General features: G+C 34.8%; 2 protein-coding genes across 2 annotated transcripts; one reads left to right on the top strand and one right to left on the bottom strand.

Annotated features, from left to right (window-relative positions):
* Positions 1-630: 630 nt before the first annotated feature.
* Positions 631-9,523, bottom strand: LOC120630565 (protein disulfide-isomerase TMX3). Its single transcript, XM_039899823.1, has 8 exons — positions 9,278-9,523; positions 8,570-8,819; positions 7,933-8,116; positions 5,955-6,096; positions 5,289-5,511; positions 3,913-4,129; positions 2,708-2,906; positions 631-1,381 (listed from the first exon to the last, which is right to left on the bottom strand). Exons 1-8 carry the CDS (start codon positions 9,315-9,317, stop codon positions 1,359-1,361), a joined length of 1,278 nt encoding a protein of 425 aa, XP_039755757.1. The 5' UTR covers positions 9,318-9,523; the 3' UTR covers positions 631-1,358.
* A 1,973-nt stretch (positions 9,524-11,496) lies between these two features.
* LOC120630267 (puromycin-sensitive aminopeptidase) lies at positions 11,497-26,948 on the top strand. Its single transcript, XM_039899425.1, has 12 exons — positions 11,497-12,130; positions 12,220-13,181; positions 14,039-14,228; positions 14,341-14,454; positions 15,248-15,382; positions 17,462-17,554; positions 17,932-18,081; positions 18,721-18,998; positions 21,864-22,083; positions 22,646-22,768; positions 24,001-24,222; positions 26,112-26,948. The coding sequence occupies exons 1-11, from the start codon at positions 11,741-11,743 to the stop codon at positions 24,211-24,213; spliced, it is 2,868 nt and encodes a 955-aa protein (XP_039755359.1). The 5' UTR covers positions 11,497-11,740; the 3' UTR covers positions 24,214-24,222; positions 26,112-26,948.
* Positions 26,949-27,759: the final 811 nt, after the last annotated feature.

Below are 27,759 nucleotides of genomic sequence, written 5' to 3'. Positions count from 1 at the left end.
TTATTATTTCATTAAAATTTTATCTATAGACTTTCATGTAATGACCAAGTTGGTATATAATGCAGATGAAAGGAGAACGCTCTGGAACAAAAACCCAGCTCTGACAGAAAAGAGAGATCTTTGTTTTCTTTTTTGGTAAATTAAGTCATTTTAATAATTATTTTGTTTTAATTTTTGGCATATTTGGCAGTTTAGGGCAATAATATGCATTCCCCTTTCACTATATTCATACATTAAGTACATGCATACGTTAGGCTATTGGATTACCGTATAATACTTGTTTTCTAGAAACCTAGGCCACCTTATTTCACTGAGATACATATCAAAATCTATTATATTATATCTTCACATTGTTCTGTATTCTTAGCTTCACACATACGAACTTCCTCTTACTTTAACTTATATTACACTTTCTTTAGAATTATACTTGGAGTTTGTGTAGCCTGCGGACATCAGCAGGCTGACACATAAACTTTTTATTTCAGAAATCAGATTTAACAAAATTATAACCATTGGATAGAAGCAGGCGTTACTTTACGGAAATCCATGATATATTATGAAAATAAAGCTTAATTTGCTACAGTCCGCGAAAAGCAGGAGATGTTGACTTTACAATGAATAATAGAGGATTGATTATAAATTACACCATACAGATTCTCTTGCTCCTAGCGGACTATAGCAGATTAAGCTTAATTCATTAAATTATAGCCAGTTTTTAAACATACAAAAGAAAGGCTAAGAATGGCTACTTGGAAGAGAGCCTGATACTTTGTCGATTGGGTATTCAATTATTCACAGTAGTGAAAAAATCTATCTTACGGAATTTTCCAAAACTAGACCAATATATAACATGTTGTGACAAACATAACATAAATTGTTTACATTTCTGGTCAAATGTCATAGATTACTATGGCAACAGACACGATTAAGGTCCTAGTTAATATTAAAACACACACTCACATGCACACACACACACGTGTAGATCTTTCGTCAAGTAATTATAATTTGTTAGGGAAATGAAATGCATGATACTTTTTAAAGGTAGGTAGTGACTTTTAGTACCTAACGTCGCTTTTCCAAATGACATTGTATATAATTGTTTTAACCACAGTAACGGATATTTGGTAACAACAACGTTTTAATATAATTTAAACTTAATCCTAGTGTATATAAATAAGATCTCAATAAACAACCGTTTAAATTAAACGATATAAGTACCAAACAAATATCAAAATAATTAGGTCGTAATTATTCTCTACAATATAAAAACAATAACTGTACACAAGGAACATAGTATCTATTAGTATTAATTCGGAAGAACCTAGCGAGAAACTACATTTTATTATATCCATCTTTTCTTAATCCTTCTTCTCATGCGTTTCTGAAAAATTAAAATCGTGATTAATTAAATAAAAATAAATAAATATACAACGACAATACACACATCGCCAACTAGCCCCAAAGTAAGCGTAGCTTGTGTTATGGGTACTAAAGATGACTGATGAATATTTTGATGATTAATATACATAAATACTTATAATATACATATAAACACCCAGACACTGAAAACTTTCATGTTCATCACACGAAAATTTTCCAGTTGTGGGAATCGAACCCACGGCCTTGGACTCAGAAAACAGCGTCGCTGCCCACTACGACAATCGGCCGTCGAATTGGGATTTCCTCAAGAAAAAATAATAGAAATTTACTCAAAAGAAAGTTTTGCGGGTATTGATCCTACTAATATAACAAATGCAAAATTTTGTATGGATATTTGTTATTCTTTTACACAGTAACTACTGAACTGATTTGAGTGAAATTTAGAACGGTGGGAGATTATAAACTGAATGACCACATAGGCCTCTTTTAATCCCGGAAAATACTGGTTCTAGCGAGATTTATGAAAAACCTTAAAAATGTGAAGCTTTAAAGTGCTAGTTTAAAATATTTCCAGTTTATATTTTGTTAAATTAATGAGGATAACTCCCTAAAAATAAGACTGCGTTTGTACAAATTCGAATGACCGTGTTCCGGGGTCGATTCCCAGGGTGAACCAAAAGTTATTAGATAGGTTTCTATGGCGATAGGAAATTTATAATGTTCACTCCCATTAAGGCTACGGTCCCATTTATATCCACTGGAAAGAGAGACAATTTGCAACGAAACTTGTCCACCTGCCAATCACGTATCACAAGTTTGATATCACACTATTATTTCGAGATTATTTCCGCCCGTGCATCCAAACCCGGAGAGTGGATAAAACTGTGGCGGAAGATAAAAATTTCGTCCTTTACCAGTGGAGATACTATAATAACCAGCACTGAAGTACTGATATTGGTCAAAAGGTTATATCACTCTCATATGAAAGTAGTTTCACTCTAGTATTACTGGCCGAAGAGTGATTGACAACCTCCCTGGTGCAGTGGTGAGCGTTATGGACTTATAAGTGGGAGGTCCAAGGATCGATGCCAAATCAAATCAATTTAGGAATTTAAAATATCAGATTTTTTTCTGTTCTGGTTGTGTACGAGGCTTTCGCCTTTGTGTTAAAAGACATGCCGACCGATTGAAAGTTTTTTTTTTTTAACCTTTTTTTTTAACAGGTTAGCCCGCTAACATCTTAGACTGCATCAATTACAACTAGGTTAGAGAGTCAAAGGCAAACTTGAAGATAAAAAAAAAAAAATAATAATAATAATAAAAATACCTGTGATTTCTTCATCTTCATCGGCGTCTAGTATGTCGGCACAACATATAGAATAGCAGATTAGGGAGAGGAAGCCCAGTGGTAATCCAAAAACTAGCGTAGTAAGCACAGGGTTGCCGCGCCACATATTGATCAAAGTTGTCCGTGTTTCAAAGAATCCTCGATAAATATGAACTATCCAGTTGTTACCTCCATATGCCTAAATAAGATAAAAGTTTCAAACTTTATTACTTTGGACCAGTTCTTGCGAAAATCATAGACTACCTATCTACAAGTCACGTGGACTCCAAAATCATGTCCACGCTACTATCGATCAAACTAGGTATGTCGATAGTATTGTCGATAAATAGTGCTGTTATTGTGCCAGCTAATATCAATGGTATACAACACTATCGAACCCACACGTAGTGAGTTAACGTCAATGAGTACGCGGTTATTAAAATTTAGGTATGACCCTTAGAAAAGTTCTATTATAATGTTAAGGATTACTTAAACGATAAAAAAAGCTTGGTTGTGAATGGCTCTAATTTCATAGCTTAATATTAATTTACTGTGAGATGGTGATAACAAAAAAAAATTACCCGGCTAAGTTTGTTGTTCTTAGACCAGGACCAAGGCGCGTTTGGAACCCTCGTAGCTTTAGGTTTAAGTTGGCAAACAAAGTTATCACGATTCCCTTACAATTATGTAAACATATATGTATGAACGCTTCATAAGTGCCTGTGAGAGGCCTACATGAATAAAAAAAAATTGAATTTGAATGTGAATTTAACGTGGCTAGAATAACTAGTGATTGAGGTTAAGAAAAGTCGATACGGAATTTTAAACCTGTGTGGTTTTGAACATTGGAACACTTTATATTGATAACAAACTATATAGTTAATGTATTTGTTGACCATATGAGGTTTCTGATAGTCCCTGAACTACAAAACATCTTATTTAATTTCAGGTAGCATTAAGCGAAAACCAAAGAAGGCATGAAAAGAGCGACCCTATTATACATTTCGCTTATTTTATATACCAAAGTCTATAAAAAAACAAGTTTTAGCAATGGCTGGATTTTTGGAAGATGAGAAAGACAGAAGGCGGGAGATAAGATGTTATAACGCTATTATTTAAGTTTCAAAAATGTTTTTATCAATCAATCACGTTTATTAATTGTCTTTTTTTATAACTATATCCAAAGTGAAGTAATTTCTACTCACAGGTGCTGTTTGTTTATGTATTTGATCGAGGAATAATGAAACAGCTTCCGGTGTCATGAGCACAGGATCATCGTCAGGTATATGATGGTGATTGGTGGTTGAATTAAGAACTATCAGATGTGGCACTGTCAACTCTGACATGGCTATTGTGTTGGCCAGTTCAGGGTTACCCATCCAGCCAAATTGAAAGTGACGGTGCAATTCCTGTTTGTTACTTCTGAAAGGCCAAAAACATAAAGTTAATATTTATATCACTACTTAGTATACAACGTGTAACAGAATTACGAAATAATATTGAAGGATACATGAGGAATCACCTTGCGAAAATATTAAATCAAAAGAAGCATATTTATTTTTCCATACAAACGAATTTAAACATTATAAGTGTTTACTTATGGCAACCCTATCAAAGATAAAAGATCGACACGCGCATAGTAACTACGCTACGAGACGCGTACTTTAAAGTGACACAGGATTTAAATTTTGCCTGTTATGTTAGGGCTGCATCTGATTTCTTTCAATAAAAACTATGGCAGTGGTATACTCAAAAACTATTAGGTTTTCGGTTTCACAGATAAGTCTCAGAGATAGTACATACTGTTCCTCTAAAGACTGTTAAGTATTATTTCGGTTTTCATTTACACGTTGTATACATTGAAAGGAATTTACACAAGTAAATTAACTTGAAGCGTCTGTTTGTAATAAGAGCTTTTTCTCGATGCTTATGAATGTATATAGGGCCCTTAAAGGTTTCTTTTTTATTTTTATAATTTGTATGAGTCGGTGGGCTCTGCTCTCTGCTATGTTTTGACTGGCTCTGTTCTCTGCTCTGTTTTGACTAATCTTCAAAACAGGGGGACATACACATACATAGGTACACCATGTTACACATAATTGACAGATCACGCAGATAGCTCACGTGACGGCAAGTGGGATACCATCGCCTTTAAAGAGAGCAACACTTCGCAGGGCATGCAAGGGACACGTCCTACAAGCTGCCTCCCAGTGGTCATTAACCTGAGACGTTGGTGATAAGCCACATGTACCTGCGATAACACCGGCAACCACGCCCTTCATAACCGAACACAGCAATGTTGCTTGGCGGCAGAAATAAGGGCTGTCGCAAAACTCTGTGGTTTTGTTTTTTTACGCAAACAAAACAGTTTAGTGCATACGTTAAAAAAAAGCCTTAAATTGAGCATGCGGAAGAATGTGCTTGCGTGACCAACGCTCGCATATCGAAGTTTGCGAAAACCGGTGTGTGTGTCCCTAACTGCTATTCAAAACCGCGTAGAACATGGTTTCGCCTTAATATCTGACACAAACAGTATTTGAATGTTTGCGATTACGTGTTGTTTGCGATTACGAAGCCATACCTTATAATGCTTTCAATCATGTCCTTAAAATCACGTTCTGTCTGTGTTATTTCATTGAGTTTATTCTCGAATACAACAGCTATGACTATATACTTTTCAGTACCTAGTAATTCATTTATGTTTGATGTTGTAATTTTCGGGAAAAATCCAAATCTCTCTGAGTTAACCCATTTATTTAGTGTTGTATTTAATGTATCCTTGTCTCCCAGAATTTCTGGTTTTGCTATTATGTAATAAAAAAATCACGTTATTTGTTATGATACAGAGTGAAACAAAACTGTAAATGAAGAGAACAATCAGCACTTAAATTAATTATCTTTCAAAAAATCTATTATTCAGGCTTTCTTTTTGTCATAAGAGAACTTAAAATTGATAGAACTAGAACTAACTTATTACGGTTTTTTAATTCCGTGGGAACATTTTGATTTTCTGGGATAAAACCTTCCTTCCTTTGAACTAATTCTATACCAAAAGTTAACTTGATTGGTTACTTGGTTAAGGCATAAAGGAAAGACAAACAAACACACAAATAAACAAACATACTTTCGCATTTATAACATTAATAAGGATTTATGAGAATTTAAGCATCATCTTCTTTTTTTTTTAAAAAATATGCCTATTTACCCTATCACCATTTATAAGTAAATTAATATTTTTTATACATACTCTTAAAATAAAAAGTTTCTTCTTCTTTATACACAAAAATGGAAGAATCATTTGGAGGTTTCAAGTCATGTGCAATTTCATGGGACAAAGCATAAAACCAGCTATATGCCTGATATTTCTCTGCATGGGTTGAATACATTTCCTGAAATTAAAGATTTTAAAGTGAGACTTTCGTGGTTCATCAACATTTCTTAAAAAATTTGGAAAATGCAAAAGTGAACGGCTCAAAACGGTAATTCGCATTTAAAAAAAAATCCTAAAACCAAAACTCAAGTTTTTTCAAATGAAGTACAAATAAAATCAATATCATTTTTTATTTATTTTTATACTCTTTATTTGTACACCACTCAAGCAAAGAAACAAGACAAAAAAAGAACAAACACATGAAGAATGAAGCAGGATACAAAAGGCGGCCTTATCGCTAAGTAGCGATCTCTGCCAGGCAACCTTAGGATTAGGAAAACTAAAAAGAAAACAAATAGGTGGGGTACACTGTTTAGTACATACATACAAATATCTACATACTAATACATAAACCAGACTACACAAATAAAAAAAAATTAAAAATACTATTGATAAATATAAAAAAATAAATATACTAATACATATCCTAATATACCATAAATACTTCAATATGAGTTTGAGTAGATAAATAAATAATAATAAATAATAATAGTCGTCTTTACTGAGCGAGATAATGAGCCTTAACAGCATTTTTAAATATGCCCAATGACTTCGACTGTCTTATGATCAATGGGAGTGCATTCCACAATTCAGTAGCTTTGACAGTGAACGAATGCTTATAAAACTTCGTTTTGTGGAACGGCATGCTCAAAGTCAGCGCACGACTCGATCTAAGTTCCGACTGCACTCCAAGAAATTTAAACTTCTTCTTAAGATAAGAAGGAGTCTTAGGATTAAATAACACACAGTACAGAAGTGAACACACAGTACAGAAGTGATCATCATGTTTCACGCGATTTTATGAGACGAAATTTACATAGCGCATGCGCGAAAGTGTTATACTAATAAAAAAACATCATTGAAGTTTTGAAAGACTGGGTTTTTTGACATGTCGAGAGTAGAGCATCACCTAACGCGCTGCTTATGAGGCTTGCAATAGTTCAACAGGTACATACTACGATAATATTTCCTGAAATAAATTAACATGCTTGATATTTCAATTATGTCTGTGTCATGACAGTCATGAATAACAGTGCCAAAATGTGGACACTGACAGCCAGGCTATTATATAGACTAGAACTTGCAGTGTTAGTAAAGAACTATGCTTGGAATATCTATAAGAGACAGGTTCTGGAATTAAGTAATTTATCAAAGAACCAAAGTAACCAACATAGCTCTAAAGACAAGCACAAAAAAGTGGTAGTAAACTGGTTACATTTATTGTTGGACCAATAGATGTGCAGAGTTGAATGTTCCTTAAGTTGACAACAAAGTCTCGGCATACATAGGGTGTCCCACAACTAAGGGGAGCAAACCCTTACGGAAAGTGGCTTGCCTGGAATGGGTGTGAAAGGCAAAGGAAGTACTGATTATGACGTAATTTATAAATGAATTCAGGCCCATAATGTGTCCTTTCCCCGTGGAGAAATATGTCCCCTGTCCATGCTAGTTGTGCAGAATGTTTTCCTGCCTTTTTTTAAGTAATAATTGACGGACTAACTCCTATTTGAGATTTTCTTCATTTTATATCATCTGCATACCCTGTGCATACCCTCTATGCACACCACTGCCCCACTCAACAGATAGTTAGCAGCCGAAATAATCTGTTACAAAAATCTCTACTATTCTCTCTATTGCTCATTTTTCCATCATCTGTGCAATAATGTCAACAATAAGCTTCTCTTCACCTACATGTGATTATCATCTATGGATTTCCATATCACAGCTTTTTATACTTTATAATACAACTATTATGCATTGATAAAAAAATGTAAAATTCTATTTAAAATCTTACCCATAATAGCCCCTGCTGCTTACCCACATAACCAAAGAATATATTGTGATTCTCTTTCAGGTAGCCTAAGCTATCAGCATGAGAAACTTTTTGTACTGCTGGTTGAACCATTCTCATTGCATAGTTAACCATGTCATCCTTTAATCTCTCTCCTGTATACTGATGCCAGAATGAACCTTTTAAACTGTAAATTAATAGTCATGTTTCATATATTTTAGAAACTTTATTCATTGTTTGTCACTGCTTTCTGAGTCCAAGGCTGTGGGTTCGATTCCCACAACTGGAAAATGTTTGTGTGATGAACATGATTGTTTTTCAGTGTCTGGGTGTTTATCTGTATATTATAAGTATTTATATGTATTATATTCATAAAGATATTCAACAGCTATCTTAGTACCCATAACACAAGCTACGCTTACTTTGGGGCTGGATGGTGATGTGTGTATTGTCGTAGTATATTTATTTATTTATTTATTGTAAAAATTAATGTTAGCAATAAATATAGACAGTAATTTTGAATTGAGTGTTACAGTCCCACCCACTCCCTTGTTCCCCTACGTTCTGGCCTTTTCTAGACTTTTTTATCCTCTACCGTTTTTCATTTTGACAGAAAATTATATAATGCACAGGTACTTACAACATTATTGTAGGATAAGCCCTTACTTTGAAGTGAGTGGCTACAGCCGGAAACCTTGTACAGTCTACTTTAGCCACCTTGATGGGACTGTTGTATAAAGCCTGGGCCACATGCGCCCAAACTGGCTCTATTCTGCGACAGTGAGCACACCATGGTGCATAAAATTTTACAAACCAAACACCTTCAGTGCTGATATCAATAAATTTGTCACTTAACTCCAAAACTCTAGAGGATGTTACTGTATGTAGACCTAAAATAAAAAAGAATTCAAAAATATAACCTAAGCTTGCAATTATTACAATTGGCGTTTTAATAAGGTCATACACGCTTTTGGTGCCTCATCATCATCATCTTAAGCTATGTTGTTAACTTATGTTTTCATACGGTTCTCCTCATCCCTTATTTGATCGCGTACTCAAAGCAACGCCGAGCGACTGAGCCTCCTTGATGCTCATACGAAATTTTAAAGCTACGAGGATGCCAAACGAACTCTAGTCTAAGAGAAAGCTTAAATATTAGCCGGGTGATTTTTTTTAAAAAGCGCAACCTAGTTAGAGCAATTAAAAATACCCATGTTTTTCAGTGCTTTTACCTAATCCTTTAAAATAATACATAGTCCCATTATATAGTGTAAAAAGTAAGAACTGATAATTGGGTATTGAGCTTGGAGTTCGAGATACAAAAACAGTTAAAAAAATAATTACTTACCTAATAGAAACATAAAAAGGGGTCCTAAGATTACATTCATTGTTTTTATTTTTGTATGGCCTATAATTCCACTCAACTGTTTTACAATATCAAATTTAATTTATTTTAGAAGCTCTGCTAATCCAACCAATCATAAAATAATTAATATTTTTGACTTTTTTTAAACTTGCTGAATACTTTACGGCTCTGGGTTCTTACAAGCACAGAATATACATTATTCTATATATGTCTTAACTCTAGGAGCTAACGAATAGTGCCCGCGTTTTGAAGTTTGAACTGACTCCTCCATTGTGCAGTGTGCTTAAGGAGTGTCATAGCGTCGTCCGTAACAACAGGTAGTTTATGTCGATAATGTTTATCGACAACAAACATTTAATAAACAAATTATCATATATTATGTTCATGGTGATTTTTAAAAATCGTGTCTGGAGGCAATAATTTTCACTATAAAAATAAAAATACTGTATGCATATTTATTATCTTATTTAATTTCCTATGTATTTTTAGTGTGTAAATCTTGTCATCGCCTCTCATTGCCTTTTTCAACTTAGGTAGCCCGGAAGATATCAAAGTTAGTGATAAGTTCTTCATTTGCACATAATATATTTAAGTAAGTGTTACCTGTCTTCAAACTAGTAGACTCCACACACCTTTGTGAACATTGTGGAAAACTCTCAGGCATGTTTCCTCGTAATGTTTTCCTTCAGCATTGAAGCCAGCGATATTTTAATAGCTTAAAACGCACATAACTTAGAGAAGTTAAAGGCGCGTGCTTGGATTCGTACTCAGCCCCTTGAAAGGGGAGTGGAAGTCCTACCCACTGGGCTATTTCGCTAGACTATGCTATCTACTATATTATACATCTCAATAACGAATTATTCTTCACATATATCTAGCTTATCTTGGGAATATATGTGAAGACACATTGCTACTCGCCATGCCCGTCTTTCAATGAACATCATCACAAAAAACTATATACTTGGGAAGCATTGTGTAACACAAGTAGCAGCAGTTTACATACTCGCACTGTCAACTTTCCTGCCTCCTCTAGAAGTGAACGAATATATATGAGGTAAAATAAAACTGCAAAGTGCAGCAATCAAGAGATGCAATGAAGAGCATGAAGAAAACGCGACATGGTGTCTCTCCCTGACGAATTGGGTATCCTCTGCCCCGTTATTTCTTGAGTTACCTATGTTAGGGGTAAGGGTATGGGCATAGGGACTAGGGTTTTATGTGGCGCCTTCAGTACCGGAAGTAATAGTGAATGAGAGATTATGTTTGATTTTATTACATTATCTTTGATTTTAACAATTCCTTTCCGAGCATAATATAACAAACACCAGTTAATTATCTTGTGCAGGATACGCAGATCTATGGAGGGTAGAGGTAAGGAGGATCATCTGTGTATATGAAAAAGTGTCGTCAAAATGTATTAAATTAGGATGGCGCCACATTTGCATCAAGGTAACTCTTAAAAGAAGCGCCAAACCAAATATTGTTAGAGTAGGCTTAAAAAATAAACAAGGAAGTAAGGTTATATTTACCACAATATTTTGTACAACGTAAGTTGTTGAAATTCTCAATAATTAACTACTTTAGTCGATAATGACATTACATTTTTTAACTCGGCATACTTCAATTCATCTACGATTGCTACATTCATACCATACTCTGTGCATCCACCAGCGCCATTGTGGAGGATTTTTGAACTGTTATTTAGCGCATACAACTGGACACTTTTTCAACTTTTCTCCCATATAAGATGACTCTCCTTACCTCTACCCTCCATACGCAGATCCAAGGCCTAGCAGGATACATGCACTACATACAAGCACAAAGGTTTTAATCTTTGTATCCTCTTTAGGTAATACAATATTTTGAAAACATAAAGTATATTTTGTCGGACTGTCGAAGTTATTGAAACCTCATGTCTTTAAAGTGTTAGCTTTATTTTAAAAATGAAAATGAATACAAGATTTTTTAATTTGGTTTTAAAAGATATTTCTTTTGTATATACCATAGTTTACATACATACATTTGAAATATTTTCGCTTTGTTTACTAAAATACTCAAAATATAACCTTTAACTTGCAAAGATAAAAACTCATGCACTTGGCGTACGATGCAGGAAATTCTAAAAATATTGTTTTTTCGACTATCGATATTATAAATATAAATATTAATATCGCAATACATTGACACATCGGTGAAATTGTGTTTTAATATTTTTCATTCACATACCTAGTTGTACTTTGATACGTTTTCGAAATATTATATATCCATATCTCGTGACACCCAGATATAAACGTTTACGGTTTAATAAATTAACGAAATATCGATAGGCACATCGATATTTTCTCTGAAAGCCTAGCTTGGAGCTTGGTTAGACTTTAGAAAAAGGTCTGACATATAATTATTCATGTCGTAACTTTCACTGATAACGTCATTTATTCACGGCTCATGACGCTGCTACTGCTACGCGGTGTGCATAATTCATTTGCATTTCGTTTTCAAAATTATAGTAGTCATCGTAATCTAAGTCGCCATTACAAGATATTACGTAGCGAATACCGTTACTCGGAGTGGGGGATCGGACGTGCGAGGGGGGTTCATATCAATTTCAACTGTGCGGGTGCGGTAGGAGCGCGAGTTTACTCTGTCAGTCGGTCATTACGGTATTTTTCTGTGTTACGTCCCACATTCGCGATCTTGAAAGAAAAAGTGACAATGCCAGAAAACAAACCGTTCCAGCGTCTTCCGAAAAATGTCGTGCCTGAACATTACGAACTGCAATTGGCTCCGAATCTTGAAAAATTTACATTTACTGGAAAAACCAGGGTGAAAGTATCGGTAAGTGGAAATTTCATCATAAGTGTATAGTTACCTATTTAAACATTTCGTCTCCATGTGACGTTATTAAACGACGTACACATTTTCAGATTTCTAGTTCTACCAAAGAAATTGTGCTAAACAGCTTAGATTTGGACCTAACAGGTGTCAAACTGGAATATGAGGATGGTGGTTCAGTTACAACACTCAATCCGGTAGAAGTACGATTGGTGCCAACTGACGAAACCGCGGTTATAACATTCGACAAGGCGCTTCCTGAAGGCACGGCGACTCTTCACTGTGAATTTATTGGTGAAATTAATGATAAAATGAAGGGTTTATATCGTAGCAAATACTTGACTCCTGGGGGAGAGGAGCGATACGCTGCCGTCACTCAATTTGAGGCCACTGATGCCCGCCGATGTTTCCCTTGCTGGGATGAACCTGCTATTAAAGCTACGTTTGATATAACCCTAGAAGTGCCAGCTGATAGAGTTGCCCTATCTAACATGCCTGTGAAGGAGGAAAAGATTGATGGCGACAAGAAAACCCTACAATTTGACACAACTCCAATTATGTCCACTTATCTTGTAGCAGTTGTGGTTGGAGAATATGACTATGTTGAAAAGACATCCCGAGATGGAGTTCTAGTAAGGGTTTACACACCTGTAGGAAGAAGTAAACAGGGTTTATTTGCTTTGGAAGTTGCAGCAAAAGTACTGCCATACTACAAGGAATACTTTGAAATAGCATATCCACTACCAAAAATTGACTTGATAGCTATAGCAGATTTCTCTGCAGGAGCTATGGAAAATTGGGGACTTGTGACATATAGAGAAACCTGCCTTCTTGTTGATGAGGAACATACATCAGCTGTAAGAAGACAATGGATTGCACTGGTGGTTGGGCATGAACTTGCACACCAGTGGTTTGGTAACCTGGTCACAATGGAGTGGTGGACACATCTTTGGTTAAATGAGGGCTATGCATCATTTGTTGAATTCCTTTGCGTGAACCATCTCTTCCCAGAGTATGATATTTGGACACAGTTTGTAACAGAAACTTACATAAGGTAAGAATTGTTTTTTAATGATTCTTCCCCCTTAAAACCACCGCTTAAAATAGTTTTATTTTAATAGTATTGATATTGTGTTTCAGAAGTATAATCCTTAATTCAAGGAAATTAGGTTATATCAAATAAACTGTTATTTTAAAATAACACTGCTTTGAGCAACGGTAGTATTATTGAGGTATTTTTGATACCATTTAATTATTTATGTTATCTTTCATATTGCATTAATGTACATAATATACTATCATAAGGATGCTGGCATCTTGAGTTTGAACAAGTGTAATATAAATAATTGATTGCACAATAAAATAAGAAATATTTATCTTTCACAATTAAGAAATTGTTTTCAAGTGTATAATATTCATTCAAAATAAAGTGGTTCTGTTACTGTTGAACAAATTGCATTGCATATAGAAACACTATGATATATCTACATTCAAGTACATCAGCACTCAAAAACAAACAATCTGTGTTTATTTTGCAAAATCATGCATTTAACACAAAAACAGAATGCAGCCAAATATTACTTGTCACCTTAACAAGTCACTGACCTGATAGAATATTGGCAAGTGTTCAGTTCATACAATTTGTGTACCAAGAAGTATCATGACTAAGGTTGAATGTTATACACAATCCAACTTACTTTGTAATTATCTAATTTATTTTATGTGATCAGATTTTATAAAATTTCCATTCAAATGATGAGTTTTCAGAAAGTGTGATGATTCTAGATACTTTAACTTTCCCAAAGTATTAACAATTTAAATAGTAACTGAGCTTGAACATTGATTGACGATTGCTAATTTATTGATATTACTTTACGGGTAGAATAATATATTAGTTTTTAATGTTTTCAGAGCTCTTGAGTTAGATTGTTTAAAAAATTCGCATCCCATTGAGGTACCAGTGGGACATCCATCTGAGATTGATGAAATTTTTGATGACATATCATACAATAAAGGTGCATCAGTTATACGCATGTTGCATAGATACATTGGTGATGATGATTTCCGTAAAGGCATGCACATTTACCTAACAAGACATCAGGTATTCTTTATTTCAACAAGATATTATTTGAAATAAAACATAATAAATATTAATTTATAATCAATACATAAAACTCGCTTATATAATACAACATTTTTTATTTTTGTTTTAGTATAAAAATACTTTTACTGAGGATTTATGGGCTGCTTTAGAGGAGGCTTCAAACAAGCCAGTTGGAGCTGTGATGTCTACCTGGACTAAACAAATGGGATTCCCAATGGTTGAGGTACTCAAATAAAACTCACTTAGTTCCCCATTTATAAAATACTGACTCTTGCCTACATTTATTTCATAATTACCACAATTTGGTATTGCACTATCCCGTTTTTGTAATATGTTTCTTCAACCAAAGATTGTCTGGAGGAGATCGCTTCAAGCGATAAGGCCGCCATTGTGCATATGTACCTATATTATAATATTTTTTGTTAACCTGGCTTTCTATTTGTATGTTCAATAAAGACTTTTTCTTCTTTTTTTGTCCGCTTTGATAATGGTTTTACCAATCTCATGGGAACCGTTTGTTTTCCTGGGATAAAAAGTAGCCTATATTACTCTCTGTCTTTTCAAGTAAGGACAAACAAACAATATTTATTGTTAAAACAATATTTTGTTGATAACAGCTTCTTTTAGCAATTGATTGATATTACTAGGCCATAGTTGTTGTATGCCGGAAGAGCTGTAGTTATACAGCATTACTGTATATGGTATGGTATTAGAAAATTACATTATTGAATGAGTTTTCACCTTTAAAAACTAAATAATGAAAGAACAATTTCTGATAATAAGATTAGCTAGTCATATTTATGCAAGGTTAGCAATCTTCCTTTATTATTTTTAAGTGATCATTAGCAAATGCACCTTCAGATCTTCTATCTATCTATCACAATAAGATTATACACTTAACATAAAAATAACAGGTCCATATTTCGAAATTTGTGATGCAAAATATAGTCTTTTATTCTGACCTAGATTCACCTAACTTAGCTTGGCATTACCATTAAAAATATTTTTTTCTCTAGGTCAGCTCTGAACAGAAAGGCAATAATCGTCTATTAAAACTGACTCAGCAAAAATTCTGTGCTGATGGTAGTCAAGGTGATGACACATTGTGGATGGTCCCGATAACAATATCTACACAGGAGCAACCTTCAAAGGTAATTTTCAGTAATTGAAATTCTAGGCAAATATTTCAGTCTGCATTTTATTGGTATCCCAGAGCTATAGGTTGTATGTGTCTTATCCAAATTGCACCATAAGAGCCTACACTAAAGTGCACTATTATTCCTACTTGGTTCTAGTGCCCGCATCAAAATGATTTTGCTAGTTCGACCACTGGCATGGGCAATTTGGGAATTAATAATTTCTGAAGTTATTCATGTCTGGTGGGTTTCAGCCGTGGCTAGTTACCACCCTACCGACAAAGACGTGCCGCTTAGTGATTAATCGTTCCAGTACGATGTAGATGCACGATGGTAGGTAGAACAAAGCCGCGAAGAAATCTATTAGGAATATGGGTTTAATATAGCTGACATACCCCTAACAGGTTAGCCCGTTACCATCTTGGACTGCATTATCACTTACTATCAGTGATATTGCAGACAAGGGCTAACTTTTAGTGAAATATAAAAAATAATAATAAAAAAATAAACAAAGCGTTTTGACTCACTTTTTAAGTTCTCAACCCACCCTAAAATTTTTATAGCTTCAATACTTTTTAAAACTAAATAGCTATGATATGCACAGATGGATAGTATAACTCTATTGTTGTTTACACAAACAAGATTACCTAATCTTCTTTTTGACTGCATTCTCTAAATATGCAATAACAATATAAGTAATTCTGTAATATATCTTTCTATTCTTTATTTTATTAAATAAATGATAACGCTTATATAACATTGACCTAATTTACCGTTTTATTTCCTACTTGACTTTGTCACTGGTGACAATGATCAATAGTACAAAAGCTTAATGGATTATGATCTAATCTTGGAATACAATGTTACAATAAATAGTCAATCAAAGATGAGCAATGGGCAAACATAATAGTTGACAAATATTTTTCCGTTAACATTGAGCTGTTATTACTGGTACTTTGTTTTATACATAATTAATTGTCAAAGTTTATCATGCTTTGGTATTGAAATGGGGCTATTTCGGTTCAGGTCACTGAGAAACTGCATTAATATGCAACCTTCATAAACTAAAGGAAGGCAAAGAATTGCCGCTATTTATATACCATAAACATTTTTCTGACGCTCATCTGCCACCATAGGCAATGAAAAAGTATAAAGTATGGCGACTTTGCTGGGCATAATGTTCTATCTTCCTGATAAGTCCAGCAATTTTAGTCGCTTAGATAATAAAGCGCAAGAGAAGTTACTGAAGTTTTTAGGACACACAAAAAACATTCTCTTATAATATGCAAAAATAAAATAATACTAAAGCTTAAAAAAACTATATTTTACAATGAATGAAACAGTTTTAACAAATGGAGTGTGATGATCCAAAATATCCTGATGACTGTTAATACGAAGTAGTAAAACCAAGGAATCAGTCAGCATCCATGTTTGTCGTTGAAGTAGAAAAGAATTCCAAAGACACAATGTAAAAATGTATGCTTTATGTAGTCCATAATCTTAATGTTATCATTACATATCTTAATGTACATTTAACATAACTTTGTATAATTATCTAATATCGCTGTATTATTTGAAGCAAGGCCAGTGAACAAGATAAAGAATGTAAACAATCTGCTATCTGCCTTTCTTTATATCACACCCATTCGTTTTTGTCTCATTCATATTTTAAGAAAAACATCAGGCACTAATTAAAATTACGCGAAAAGCAGGAGAATCTGTATGGTGGAATTTATAACTTCTTCAATCCTTATACTCCACACTATTGACAATATACTAGAGGGTACTTTGCCGAAGATATTTTTGGTGCTATTCTAAATTACACCATACACATTCTCCTGCTTTTCGTGGAGTATAGCAAATTAAGCTTAATTTTCATAATATATCATGGATTTCCGCAAAGCAACGCCTGCTTCTATCCAATATTTGATTTATGTATTTAAAAATATATAGGTTTAATTTCAAATAGATATATCCTTTAATCTGTGTATATATTAAACTACGCTTGTTTATCGAGCAAATAGATATCAGTCGGCGAGGGGACTGGCGGCATAGCTTTTTACATACGTTAGTTTAATTATCTTACGCTTTTAGGTGGCGCTTTCTACGGTATTGGAGAAACGATCACAGGAGGTAGTGCTGGAAAATGTTGCTGAAGATTCATGGGTTAAGCTCAATCCAGGCACTGTAAGTATCACAATTATCAGAAGATCTTGATACAATATCATACATACTTCAACAAACGAACGGATTGTAAGCACATAGTTCTGAGAACCGAGAAATGAATGTTACGGCCTACGGTCGGTTCTCTGTCTTGTTAAATTAAGTACAATTAAGTATATGTAAAGAACACTTTTCTCGATTTCGTATATCGAACCTTTAAGTCACCAGTGTTTTTTACATTCATGTTGTTCCTTGTATTATCACAGAAACGTGTATTATCACAGAAAAGTGTATTATCACAGAAAAGTAATTTCGTGTTTATTTAAATTACCCGTTGAAGGGAATATTATAAACATTATTATATATATATTACTAAATTATTAAAAAAAAATTATACGCAGGTGGGATACTATCGCACGAGGTACCCAGCGGCCATGTTGGAACAACTGGTGCGCGCCGTACGAGATGGATCGCTGCCTCCGCTCGACCGTCTTGGCTTGCTGGACGATTGCTTTGCTCTCGTGCAGGCCGGGCACACTCATACAGCTGAGGTAAAACCACGTAGTTTTCATGATTTGAATACTCTCAGCACGGCTAACATAGGCAGTGCGGCTAGCATAGGCGGGAGACAATTATATCCCCGTGAAAGGGATAAAAATGTATGTTCTCCCACAGCTTTATCAACTCTCAAAGCACTGGCGCACAAGTGGAAATAATATCCGAATAATATATGTGTTTATTACACACGGGGGTAAACTTTTCCTATTCCATTTTTCCGTGCTTTAGCAGGTGGACACGTTAATTATACCCCTTTTCAGGGGATATAAATTTTGTTTCCTGCCTTTGCTAGCCCTGCAAGTGATAAATTTTGTTTCCTGCCTTTGCTAGCCCTGCAAGTGATAAAAGATAGAATCCCTGATTATATCCCCTGACAAGGGATAAAATTTACGCCAAAGTACCTGCCCAATTATTTTAAAACGTTTACTCATTTAATATTCATGTTTTTATTTTTACTATTCTTGCTTTTATTTTAATTTATCGAACCGAACCACCTTCAATATAATACCTGAAAGTGATAACTGTACTCGGACTAGAACTTACAATATAAAATTTATAATGATAATACAGGGTATCGATGGTGTGTCTAACGAGAAAAAAAAATACATGTTACGTTTTTCTATCATTTACAGTCACTGAAATTGATAGAGGCGTTTAGCAACGAGACAAACTTCACAGTTTGGTCCTCGATATCGAACTGCCTCTCCAAACTGAGCGCGCTGTTATCGCACACCGCTCTTGATAAGCCGCTCAAGAACTATGGAAGGAAACTGTTTTCTAACATTACCAAAAAACTGGGATGGGACGCAGAAGAAAAAGAAAGTCACCTTGATACGCTTCTCAGGAGTTTGGTTTTGAATAAAATGATCAGTTTTGAAGATCCAGAGACATTGAAGGAAGCCAAGAACCGGTAAGGGTATCCACTATTTTTCGACATTTAAAAATACTACCTCTACATAATTTACAAGGTCAGTTTTGTGATAAACTCTTTTATTTTAATTTTCTTGCGTAATGTTGGATAAATATAGAAAACTAATAACGTCTTTATTCAATTTATAGAAGGTTGAAGTTGTATACACTTTATTTAGCCGCTTCTCCCGTAATTCCACTTTTCATACATTACAGTGCAATAGCCCCTATAAACTTTCGAACGTTTTGATCCATTGCCAACTAAAAAATGCAACATACAAAAGTTATTACGAGATTTTTGCGAAAAGTGGTGGTATCATGCGCGAGTCATTTGACCGATTACGGTAAAGCAATGTGTGTATATATGTGCTACGTGCCGATTTTAATCGCTACTATACATATTCCATACTGGTTGTAACCAAAAAGCAATTATTCAATCCGAATGTTCCGACAGTGCGTTTAAACTCTTCAACTTTTTATAATACCTATTATAGATTGTACATTTTACAAAACAATGCATGTTATTATCTTATCATTTTTAAATTCCATTATTGTAATGACGAACTCTGTTGAACTTTGTTTTCATTATAATAAACTTGCTGTACCTCACGGTTTCACCAGCACTAATTGGTTGTAATAAAATTCGTAATATATGTTCCACGGTACCTGCCTACCTCACTAACTCAGTGGCGTTCCTAGGGTTTTGAAGTTGAGCAAGCCCAGTTACCTAAAGGTAAACAACTATCTCTAAGTCACCATTCTTATTGTGCTAAATGACAAACGATATCAACAAATCTTTGAATAGCACTACGGTTAAGTCAGGTACGGTCAGGACGCGAATTATGATTGGAAATTTCGATTGATAAATAAGTGGATAAAGAAATTTCTATGCGCTGTTTGCAAAAATTAAAAAAGTACCTAATCATAGAACTCCAAGTGTTTTTGTGAGTTCTGCTCTCTTTAATTTTTATGATGCCTGGTAATTTATGTCATAACCAGCCGCGTTCCAAACATTATTTTTTCATTAGAAAATAAATATGCAATACCAACAAATAATTCATTAGAATAGGAGCATCAAACAGAGTTCAACAGATCCATTAGGATGTCTTTTATGGTCTTAGTATGAGAAATACACAAATCTGGCGTAGGTTTCGGTAAAGAAAAGAGCTGTATTTTTTTTTAAGAAATTAAAAAAATTTACCTGTTGTTCACCAATTATTTTTTGATTTCGCCACAGAAACAATTTGCACACAATTTGAGCTCATATTTAACAATATTTACTTTAATTTATAAGAAAACAAACCAGTAAAATGCACTATTCAATTTAAAAAAACAATAATAAACTCCTAACTAGTTACTAATCAATAATCATGAATCTGTCAAGTGTCAACTAGTTGTAACACAAATAATAACACGCGTAAAGTTGTTTCGATTCGCTCGCTGGTCATCTTCACTAACTTCAACTCGCAATCTGGCATTTGATCTCCATACTAAATTGTTAAATAATCTATATTGTCTCTGCTAAATACATTGAAATTTCTATGAGAGAGAGCAGTAAAATAAAAGCCCCATATAAGCAAATGAGTGTGAGCGAGACAAAGCGTGACCTCCGATCGCGTACGAAGACACGCGAAGAGCGCGATAGTGATAGTTCGGCGCGACGCCGCGCCGCGCCGTTCGGCCGGTTGCACAGAGTCTACCTGCCAGAGTAACGTAGTGCTTGCAGTAACGTAAAGAGTATTTACATTATTGATCAAAAGTTAAAACATTGTATTTATATCCTCATTGCTATCAAGTTTTAATTATTTTGTCAATTTAATTTCGGAATAGTCGAGAAAAATTTAAAAGGGATATTTATTGTTCCGCAAGCCCGGCTTTTCGGCTTGTATGGTAGTACCGCCACTGCACTAAAAAAAACCGCATGATTTTTCGGAGATTCTACCGCTGGGAGATTCCTTTACGCAGTGTACTATTATAGTATGATGATGAATTAAATCTTTACTCTTTATAATATTAGTATAGATAACAAGCTACATTTTTTAAAACATAATTTTGATTAAGTAACTAAAAAATTTTATAAGTATTTTTGCTATCGATCAGTGTTTCTTGTTTTATTTGTTGGTAACATGCTGATGATAATCTGATTAAAATGATATTGCATTCAAAAATAGGTACTTATACACTTATTGCAATAATGTTCGTTGATAAGGTTTGAGAGAGCAACAAATAGTTACAGTTAACAATAATTATTTATTGTGTGCATTTTGTTTAGTATAACGTATCACGTTAATTAAGAGGGATTTTTGATTTGCAGCAAATTATATAAATTTTTATGTTAGCTACCTTTTTTACCTCGTCCATTGTTACTTTTCTAGCCCTACCACCATTTCTTATTGTGCCACCAAGCGTCCTTGCTGGTTTCCGACCTCAAGAAGTAGCTTGTGTGCTGTAATAATAATAACAGGCTCGTGAGGGTCAACTAGCCCTTAGGTTTATGGGCATAGGGTGGCGGTAAGGCGGTACGTGTTCCTATCATACTCTGCGAACTGTTGCTTTATTTTATACATTGGTTTCCCCTTGTCAGAAACCGAAATGTGCGACCGAAAACCGTAGGGTAACCGCATCATAAACACAACTTGAATATGCGCCCAAGATACAGGTTGCTAGGGTACCATCGGACACACTATATTTATTGTCAAATTTCTTTATATCAATAGACGTTTTTTTTTCATTATATATTAAAAACGTGAATGGTGGGTTTTTGCGCAATAAAATCGCGCTATCGAGCTGTGTTTGCTGTGTTGTTTGCGAACAAAATACAACATTAACGTTTCACTGGATTATAGTATATTTCTACGTTGTTTAGTTTCGAGAAGCATATTTCCGAGACATGCACGCTGCCTGCGGACCTGCGCTCAGCTTGCTACCGCGCCGTGCTTGCGGAGGCCGACGAAGCGGTGTTCCAGCGATTCCTGCAGCTGTACCGCGCCGCTGACTTGCACGAAGAGAAGGACCGTATAAGCCGCGCGCTCGGCGCCGTCAAGGACCCCGCGCTACTCAAACGAGTGCTCGAGTTCGCCATCTCGGTGAGTCCATTCCTGAGAGTGAGATTTTCTACCCCGTTTACGTATTCGATCGCGTGAAAGTCATCTACCATTTGCAGTTAATTTTTTCTTGTCTTAAAATATAGACAATATTTTTGTTACATTTTCGTGTAAAGTTTATTTTCTTATTGGAATAATGATGATAGATTTATTTATTTCAATCTGTCGCTGCTAAATTCTATTATGAGGGCTAGTTTTTGAGGAAAATAAAAACTCCTGCCGAGCTTTCGGCAATCGAGATTCTCTTTAAATCCTCATCACCTTGTGGCGTGCCTAGAAGGTATGCACAGGGTATGCAGATGATATAGAATAAAGAAAATCGCCAGTACGAGTTATAAATACTCAAAGGTAGGATTTCTATAACTTTTACGATGCCTATCCTTAAGTTAGCTCTTACTGTGGATTTTCTTCGTTTCATATCATCTGCATACCCTGTGCATACCCTTTATGCACGCCACTGCCGGTGTAGGACATATATTAATTCCCTAAAACGATATAGACCACTCGATCAGGTACACCTCTGACGTTTTCTCGCTCATTTTAGGATGAAGTTAGATCGCAAGATACTGTCTTCGTCGTGGTTTCCGTGGCAGTGAGCCGAAACGGGCGCGACCTAGCGTGGCAGTTCTTCAAGGATCACTGGCAGGAGTTTATGGACCGTTACCAGGTATATCGACGTTGAAACTAAAGTTACAGTACTAAAGCTTATTAGAAAACACGTGCATTAAGTAGGGGCGCCGTTAAAGAAAACTTCAAACTGTAAGAACAAAATAATGTCTTGTTTAAAGTTAATATAAAATGTAAGCCTTTAAAAATGGCCGATTATAATAGAAAGGATAACATAAACGATAAAGAAGCTTGGGTATGAATTGCTCTAACTTAATAACAAAGTATTAGTTAACAGTAGTTGGTGGTGAAAAAGAAGCTGTTAATAAATAAATTTATCTGTTTGTTTAGCAATTCAAACCTCCAATTCTTTCGTTTAATTATAATATATATATATATTATATATTCAGAGGTACGGTGGTGAGAAGGGTTAAGATAGATAAGGTGGGGGCAAAAAATGCTTAAAACGAGACACATTTGGTGAAATTTTTCACAAAAAATCATTCATTGTAAAAAACACATCATCGTTAACATCTCTTGAGGATGCTCCGGTGTCGGAGCGAAAGGAGGTGTCGGAGAGAGTACATTGCGGAAGATCGGTTTGGTGCGAAATATAAAGATTGAAGGAATTAAAAATTGCACGATACAGATTCGTCTGCTCTTCACGGATTGTAGCAAATTCATCTTAATTTTCAAAGTATAATTTGGTGTCAACTTTTCTCTTGCATAATATTATTTGACGCCGTAATAACATCTGCAGAATATATTGATCAGTAATATCGTATATCAGTAAAGTCATACTCCGAATATTAAATAATCGAATATCGCTTAGTTTTTGCCTAGATTAAAAAGGATGTAAATTATTGAATAAATATAATACATTACTGCAGTGGCCGGCATAAAAGAGGTGGAAATCAATAGTGGGCAACAAATTTTCCCGGTTTAAAAAGTGTCCGTTTGTTTTTATTTTTTTTAATAAACCGTTGACTATTTGCAAGCCACTTTGAAATTTAAATAAAATCTTTGATAAGTTATCTCCTTTGTGGCCATGTTTGGGAGGAAACGATCGTTCAATTTTTTGCATTGCATGGCGTGTATAAGTTTACTATGTATGTATGTATTTGCCATCTAAACCACGAATGGATCTTCATACAACTTTTGTCGAGCGCTGCTCGCAAGTATTTGGCCAGTACAACAGTTTCGATTGATCTCGAAGAAGGTCAAAATGAAGCCTCAATTTACAATCACATTTGAGAAAAGTACTTTAAATATTTTTTTAATTATGATTAACAGGGTGGATTTCTGCTCGCTCGCCTCGTGAAGTCCACGACGGAGAACTTCGCGTCGGAAGCGTGCGCTCAAGACATTGAAGAGTTCTTCCGCACGCATCACTCACCAGGCGCCGAGCGTTCCGTACAACAGGCCCTGGAGACCGTGCGCCTCAACGCGGCCTGGCTGCGTCGGGACCTCGCCTCCGCTACCGCGTACCTGCAAGCCTACCACTGATACCACCGGGTAAGAATAAGTTTTTTATATATCATCATTCATCATCATTATCAGCCAATTACAGGGCACTGCACTGGTCTCAGAATGAGGAGGGATTTGCTAGACTTCGCACACCTGGAGAACGTAATGGAGAACTCTCAGGCGTGCAGGTTTCCTCACGATGTTGAACGCTACCGTTCAAGCAAGTAATATTTTAAATGCTTAAATAAAAACATACCTTACTCCGAAAGGTAAGTGCGTGCCGGGAATCAAAATCGGTCTCTTCAATAGGAAAGCCCTAACCACTATCATCGTTTTCTATATATAGATATATAAATTGCGGAAATATGAGCTAGTGGGTCACCTGTACTAGTATAAGTTTTGCACTCTAGCAAACGTAAATTCGCTTTTACTTACCGAAACGTAATACAGTCGTAGAAAAATGGACCTAATGCGACTGGTTTTAGATACGCGAATCCTGTACTACAGATTTTGGTGGTTCTGCCCAAATCACGAACTGCACAAGCTGACCCTGCAGTTTGAGGACTATCATCCATTCGGCATGATAGTTCTCAAACGCAAGCATATCCCAATAATATAAAAACAACTCTCCCTGTGTTATAAACACAAACGGAAGCAGTGGCGGTACTACCATACAAGCCGAAAAGCCGGGCTTGCGTTACAATAAATATCTCTTTTAAATATATCTCGACTATTCCGAAATGAAATTAACAAAATAATTAAAACTTGATAGCAATGAGGATATAAATACAATGGTTTAACTTTTGCTTAATAATGTATATACTCTTTGACTACTTTACTGCAAGCACTACTCTGGCAGGTAGACTCTGTGGTACCAACCAGTCGAAAGGCGCGGCGCCGCGCCGAACTGTCACTATCGCGCTCTTCGCGTGTCTTCGTACGCGATCGGAGGCTCCGCTTTGTCTCGCTCACACTCATTTGCTTATATGGGGCTTTTATTTAACTGCTCTCTCTCATAGAAATTTCAATGTATTTAGCAGAGACAATCTAGATTATTTAATAATTTAGTATGGAGATCAAATGCCAGATTGCGAGTTGAAGTTGAAGATGACCAGCGAGCGAACAGCAACTTCACGCGTGTTATTGTTTGCGTTACAACTAGTTGACACTTGACAGATTCATTATTATTGATTAGTAACTACTTAGTTAGGAGTTTATTATTGTTTTTTTGAGTTGAATAGTGCATTTTACTGGTTTGTTTTCTTAAAAATTATAGTAAATATTGTTAAATATGAGCTCAATTTGTGTGCAAATTGTTTCTGTGGCGAAATCAAAAAAATAATTGGCGAACAGGTAAATTTTTGCATATTTTTTTTCTAATGAAAATAATGGTTGGAACGCGGCTAGTTACGACATAAATTACTAGTCATCATAAGAATTAAAGAGAGTCGAACTCAAAGAAACACTTGGGATTACTATGATTACTTTTTAATTTTGGCAAACATTGCATAGAACTTCTTTATCATAATTCGCGTGCTGACCCTAACCGTAGTGTTTTTCAAAGATTTGTTGATATGGTTTGTCATTTAGCACAACAAGAATGGTTACTTAGAGATCATGACGAGTTAAATTTGTCCTTTAGGTAACTGGGCTTGCTCAAATTCAAAACCCTAGGAACGCCACTGAACGGAAGTATAAAGCGCCATTGAAGGGAGATAGCAATAATAGAATGTACAGATTTTATTCAGAATCGAGATTTTCCTTATTTAAATCACAAAACCCCCAAGAGAGTAATGAATTCACAAAACACGCCAAGCCTGTAACATGATGACGTACTCAACCTTTCATATCAGTCTATGTCATAAGGCATTGTCGAGAGAGTGGTGTGAAAGAAAACATGTTGTTTGAAATTAATTTTACTTTTCCTTTTATTGCAGGACCAAAAAACGAAAGACTGAAATTCAACGAAGACCGATTTATTTCAATCTTATATATAACTTGTATTGAAGCGCCTTTACTTGTTTTCTTAACACATACATGTAAATCATTACACAAGTTTTATGTGCTAATTCATGTATTTTTTTTAACTTAACAAATCATACATTACATAGTTATATATATATAAGGTATCTTCTCAAGACATCTCTGTTCCCACTGTAGGGATAAATAATATTAATAGCATTTTCTTATAAGGGTACGTAAAATAAAATAGCATATATTTCTTTGGTGTAGTTGTATAAAATTCTTGTTTATGATAATTGTTGATGGTTTTATTATTTTTGCTGTTTAAAAATATGTTGAATATAAAGTAAATGTTTCACATATTACAATTTTCAACCTAGGAGACATTGTTGCCTTTTTGATTTACATATAAAAACGCCATACCAAAAAGGCTTATTGTGTAAATGTGTAAAAATATATTAATTTATATTAAGTCTGCGGTGCTCAGTGCATTTCAAACTTTTTTTTCCGAAGAATGCATGATAAAATATTATGCATATTGTTGAAGCTATCATAAAATTGAATAGAGCATTCTAAATAGCAAGCAAGAGCAATCTAAATATTTTAATTCTATAAAACAATTATATATATTATATTACTGTTTCCATGATTTATCTTTTATGTAATAGTGTCTCATTAAAATAGAAAAGTTAAAATTGTGATGTATGAATTATAATTGAAGTTACCGTTTATAATAGTGTCTCTTTTGTTGTCATGGTTTGTTTGTAAGACTGTTTTATTGCAATAAATCGTACAAAAGTACCTGTAAATGATTTTCTTTATTTTTTCGAACTACTGCAAATAGTTTGGAAGTAAGTATCCAGAACCTGATATTTGTATATTTTGCTCATGGCAAAATATAAAAAATGTGAAAGTGTGTATATTTGTATGTTACCTGTTTCTAAAGCTAAGGCTAAATTTCCGCACCTTTTCGTTCTTGGTAACATTTTGCGCATATTATAAGAAAAGCATCTCAAAATTCGGAGGGTGTGCGGTGCTATTTAACTACTGGGCAGACCTCAGGCAATAGGACCAAAGTGCAGCTCAGAAAATACATAGGCTAAATAAAACAGTGTGGAGAGTTTGGTTATGAAACCTAGCTGCTAGATTATATATATATTTGGCTCTTTATACAGGGTTAAATACAAAAAACCAAAATGCTCTTGGCCTATAATTCACATTAAAAGTACCAAATTTTGTTCGAAGACTTTTTATAACTGTAGTTTGTGAATATTTAATATTTTACATAGATACTCTACTTATAACATCGGCAACAGCGCGAGAACCACGACTATCCTGCCGTCACTCATCCGACTACGCGACTTTCTCGAATCATATTTATTTGGTTTCAAAGTATAATGATAACACTACAGATATAAAATAATTTATTATTTTTTTTTAAATGACATAATTTAATACTGAATTTTGAAAAGTCGTAGAACAAAAATGATAGGACTGCAAGGCCGAGAGCTTTCTGGTTAATTTATTTGACCCTGTATATATATATATATAAACAGTGATGCAGTGAAAATAAAACTCGTCGTAAAACAGTACATCTATATTGCACTATAACTTCTCACTTGG

The sequence above is a fragment of the Pararge aegeria genome, chromosome 16 (genome assembly GCF_905163445.1).
Source record: "Pararge aegeria chromosome 16, ilParAegt1.1, whole genome shotgun sequence".
NCBI classification, from domain to species: Eukaryota; Metazoa; Arthropoda; class Insecta; order Lepidoptera; family Nymphalidae; genus Pararge; species Pararge aegeria.
This window is presented reverse-complemented; position numbering and strand designations above follow the sequence as displayed.

What these genes read in the sequence shown, in the direction of transcription:
- LOC120630267 (XM_039899425.1), top strand. Translation starts at nt 11,741, where the DNA reads ATGACGCTGCTACTGCTACGCGGTGTGCATAATTCATTTGCATTTCGT. An exon ending in GTAACAGAAACTTACATAAG is followed by an intron (nt 13,182 to 14,038) that starts GTAAGAATTGTT and finishes TAATGTTTTCAG; the next exon opens with AGCTCTTGAGTTAGATTGTT. An exon ending in CACAGGAGCAACCTTCAAAG is followed by an intron (nt 15,383 to 17,461) that starts GTAATTTTCAGT and finishes TTACGCTTTTAG; the next exon opens with GTGGCGCTTTCTACGGTATT.
- LOC120630565 (XM_039899823.1), bottom strand. Translation starts at nt 9,317, where the DNA reads ATGAATGTAATCTTAGGACCCCTTTTTATGTTTCTATTAG. An exon ending in CCTTTTTATGTTTCTATTAG is followed by an intron (nt 8,820 to 9,277) that starts GTAAGTAATTAT and finishes TTTTTATTTTAG; the next exon opens with GTCTACATACAGTAACATCC. An exon ending in TACATAAACAAACAGCACCT is followed by an intron (nt 2,907 to 3,912) that starts GTGAGTAGAAAT and finishes TATCTTATTTAG; the next exon opens with GCATATGGAGGTAACAACTG.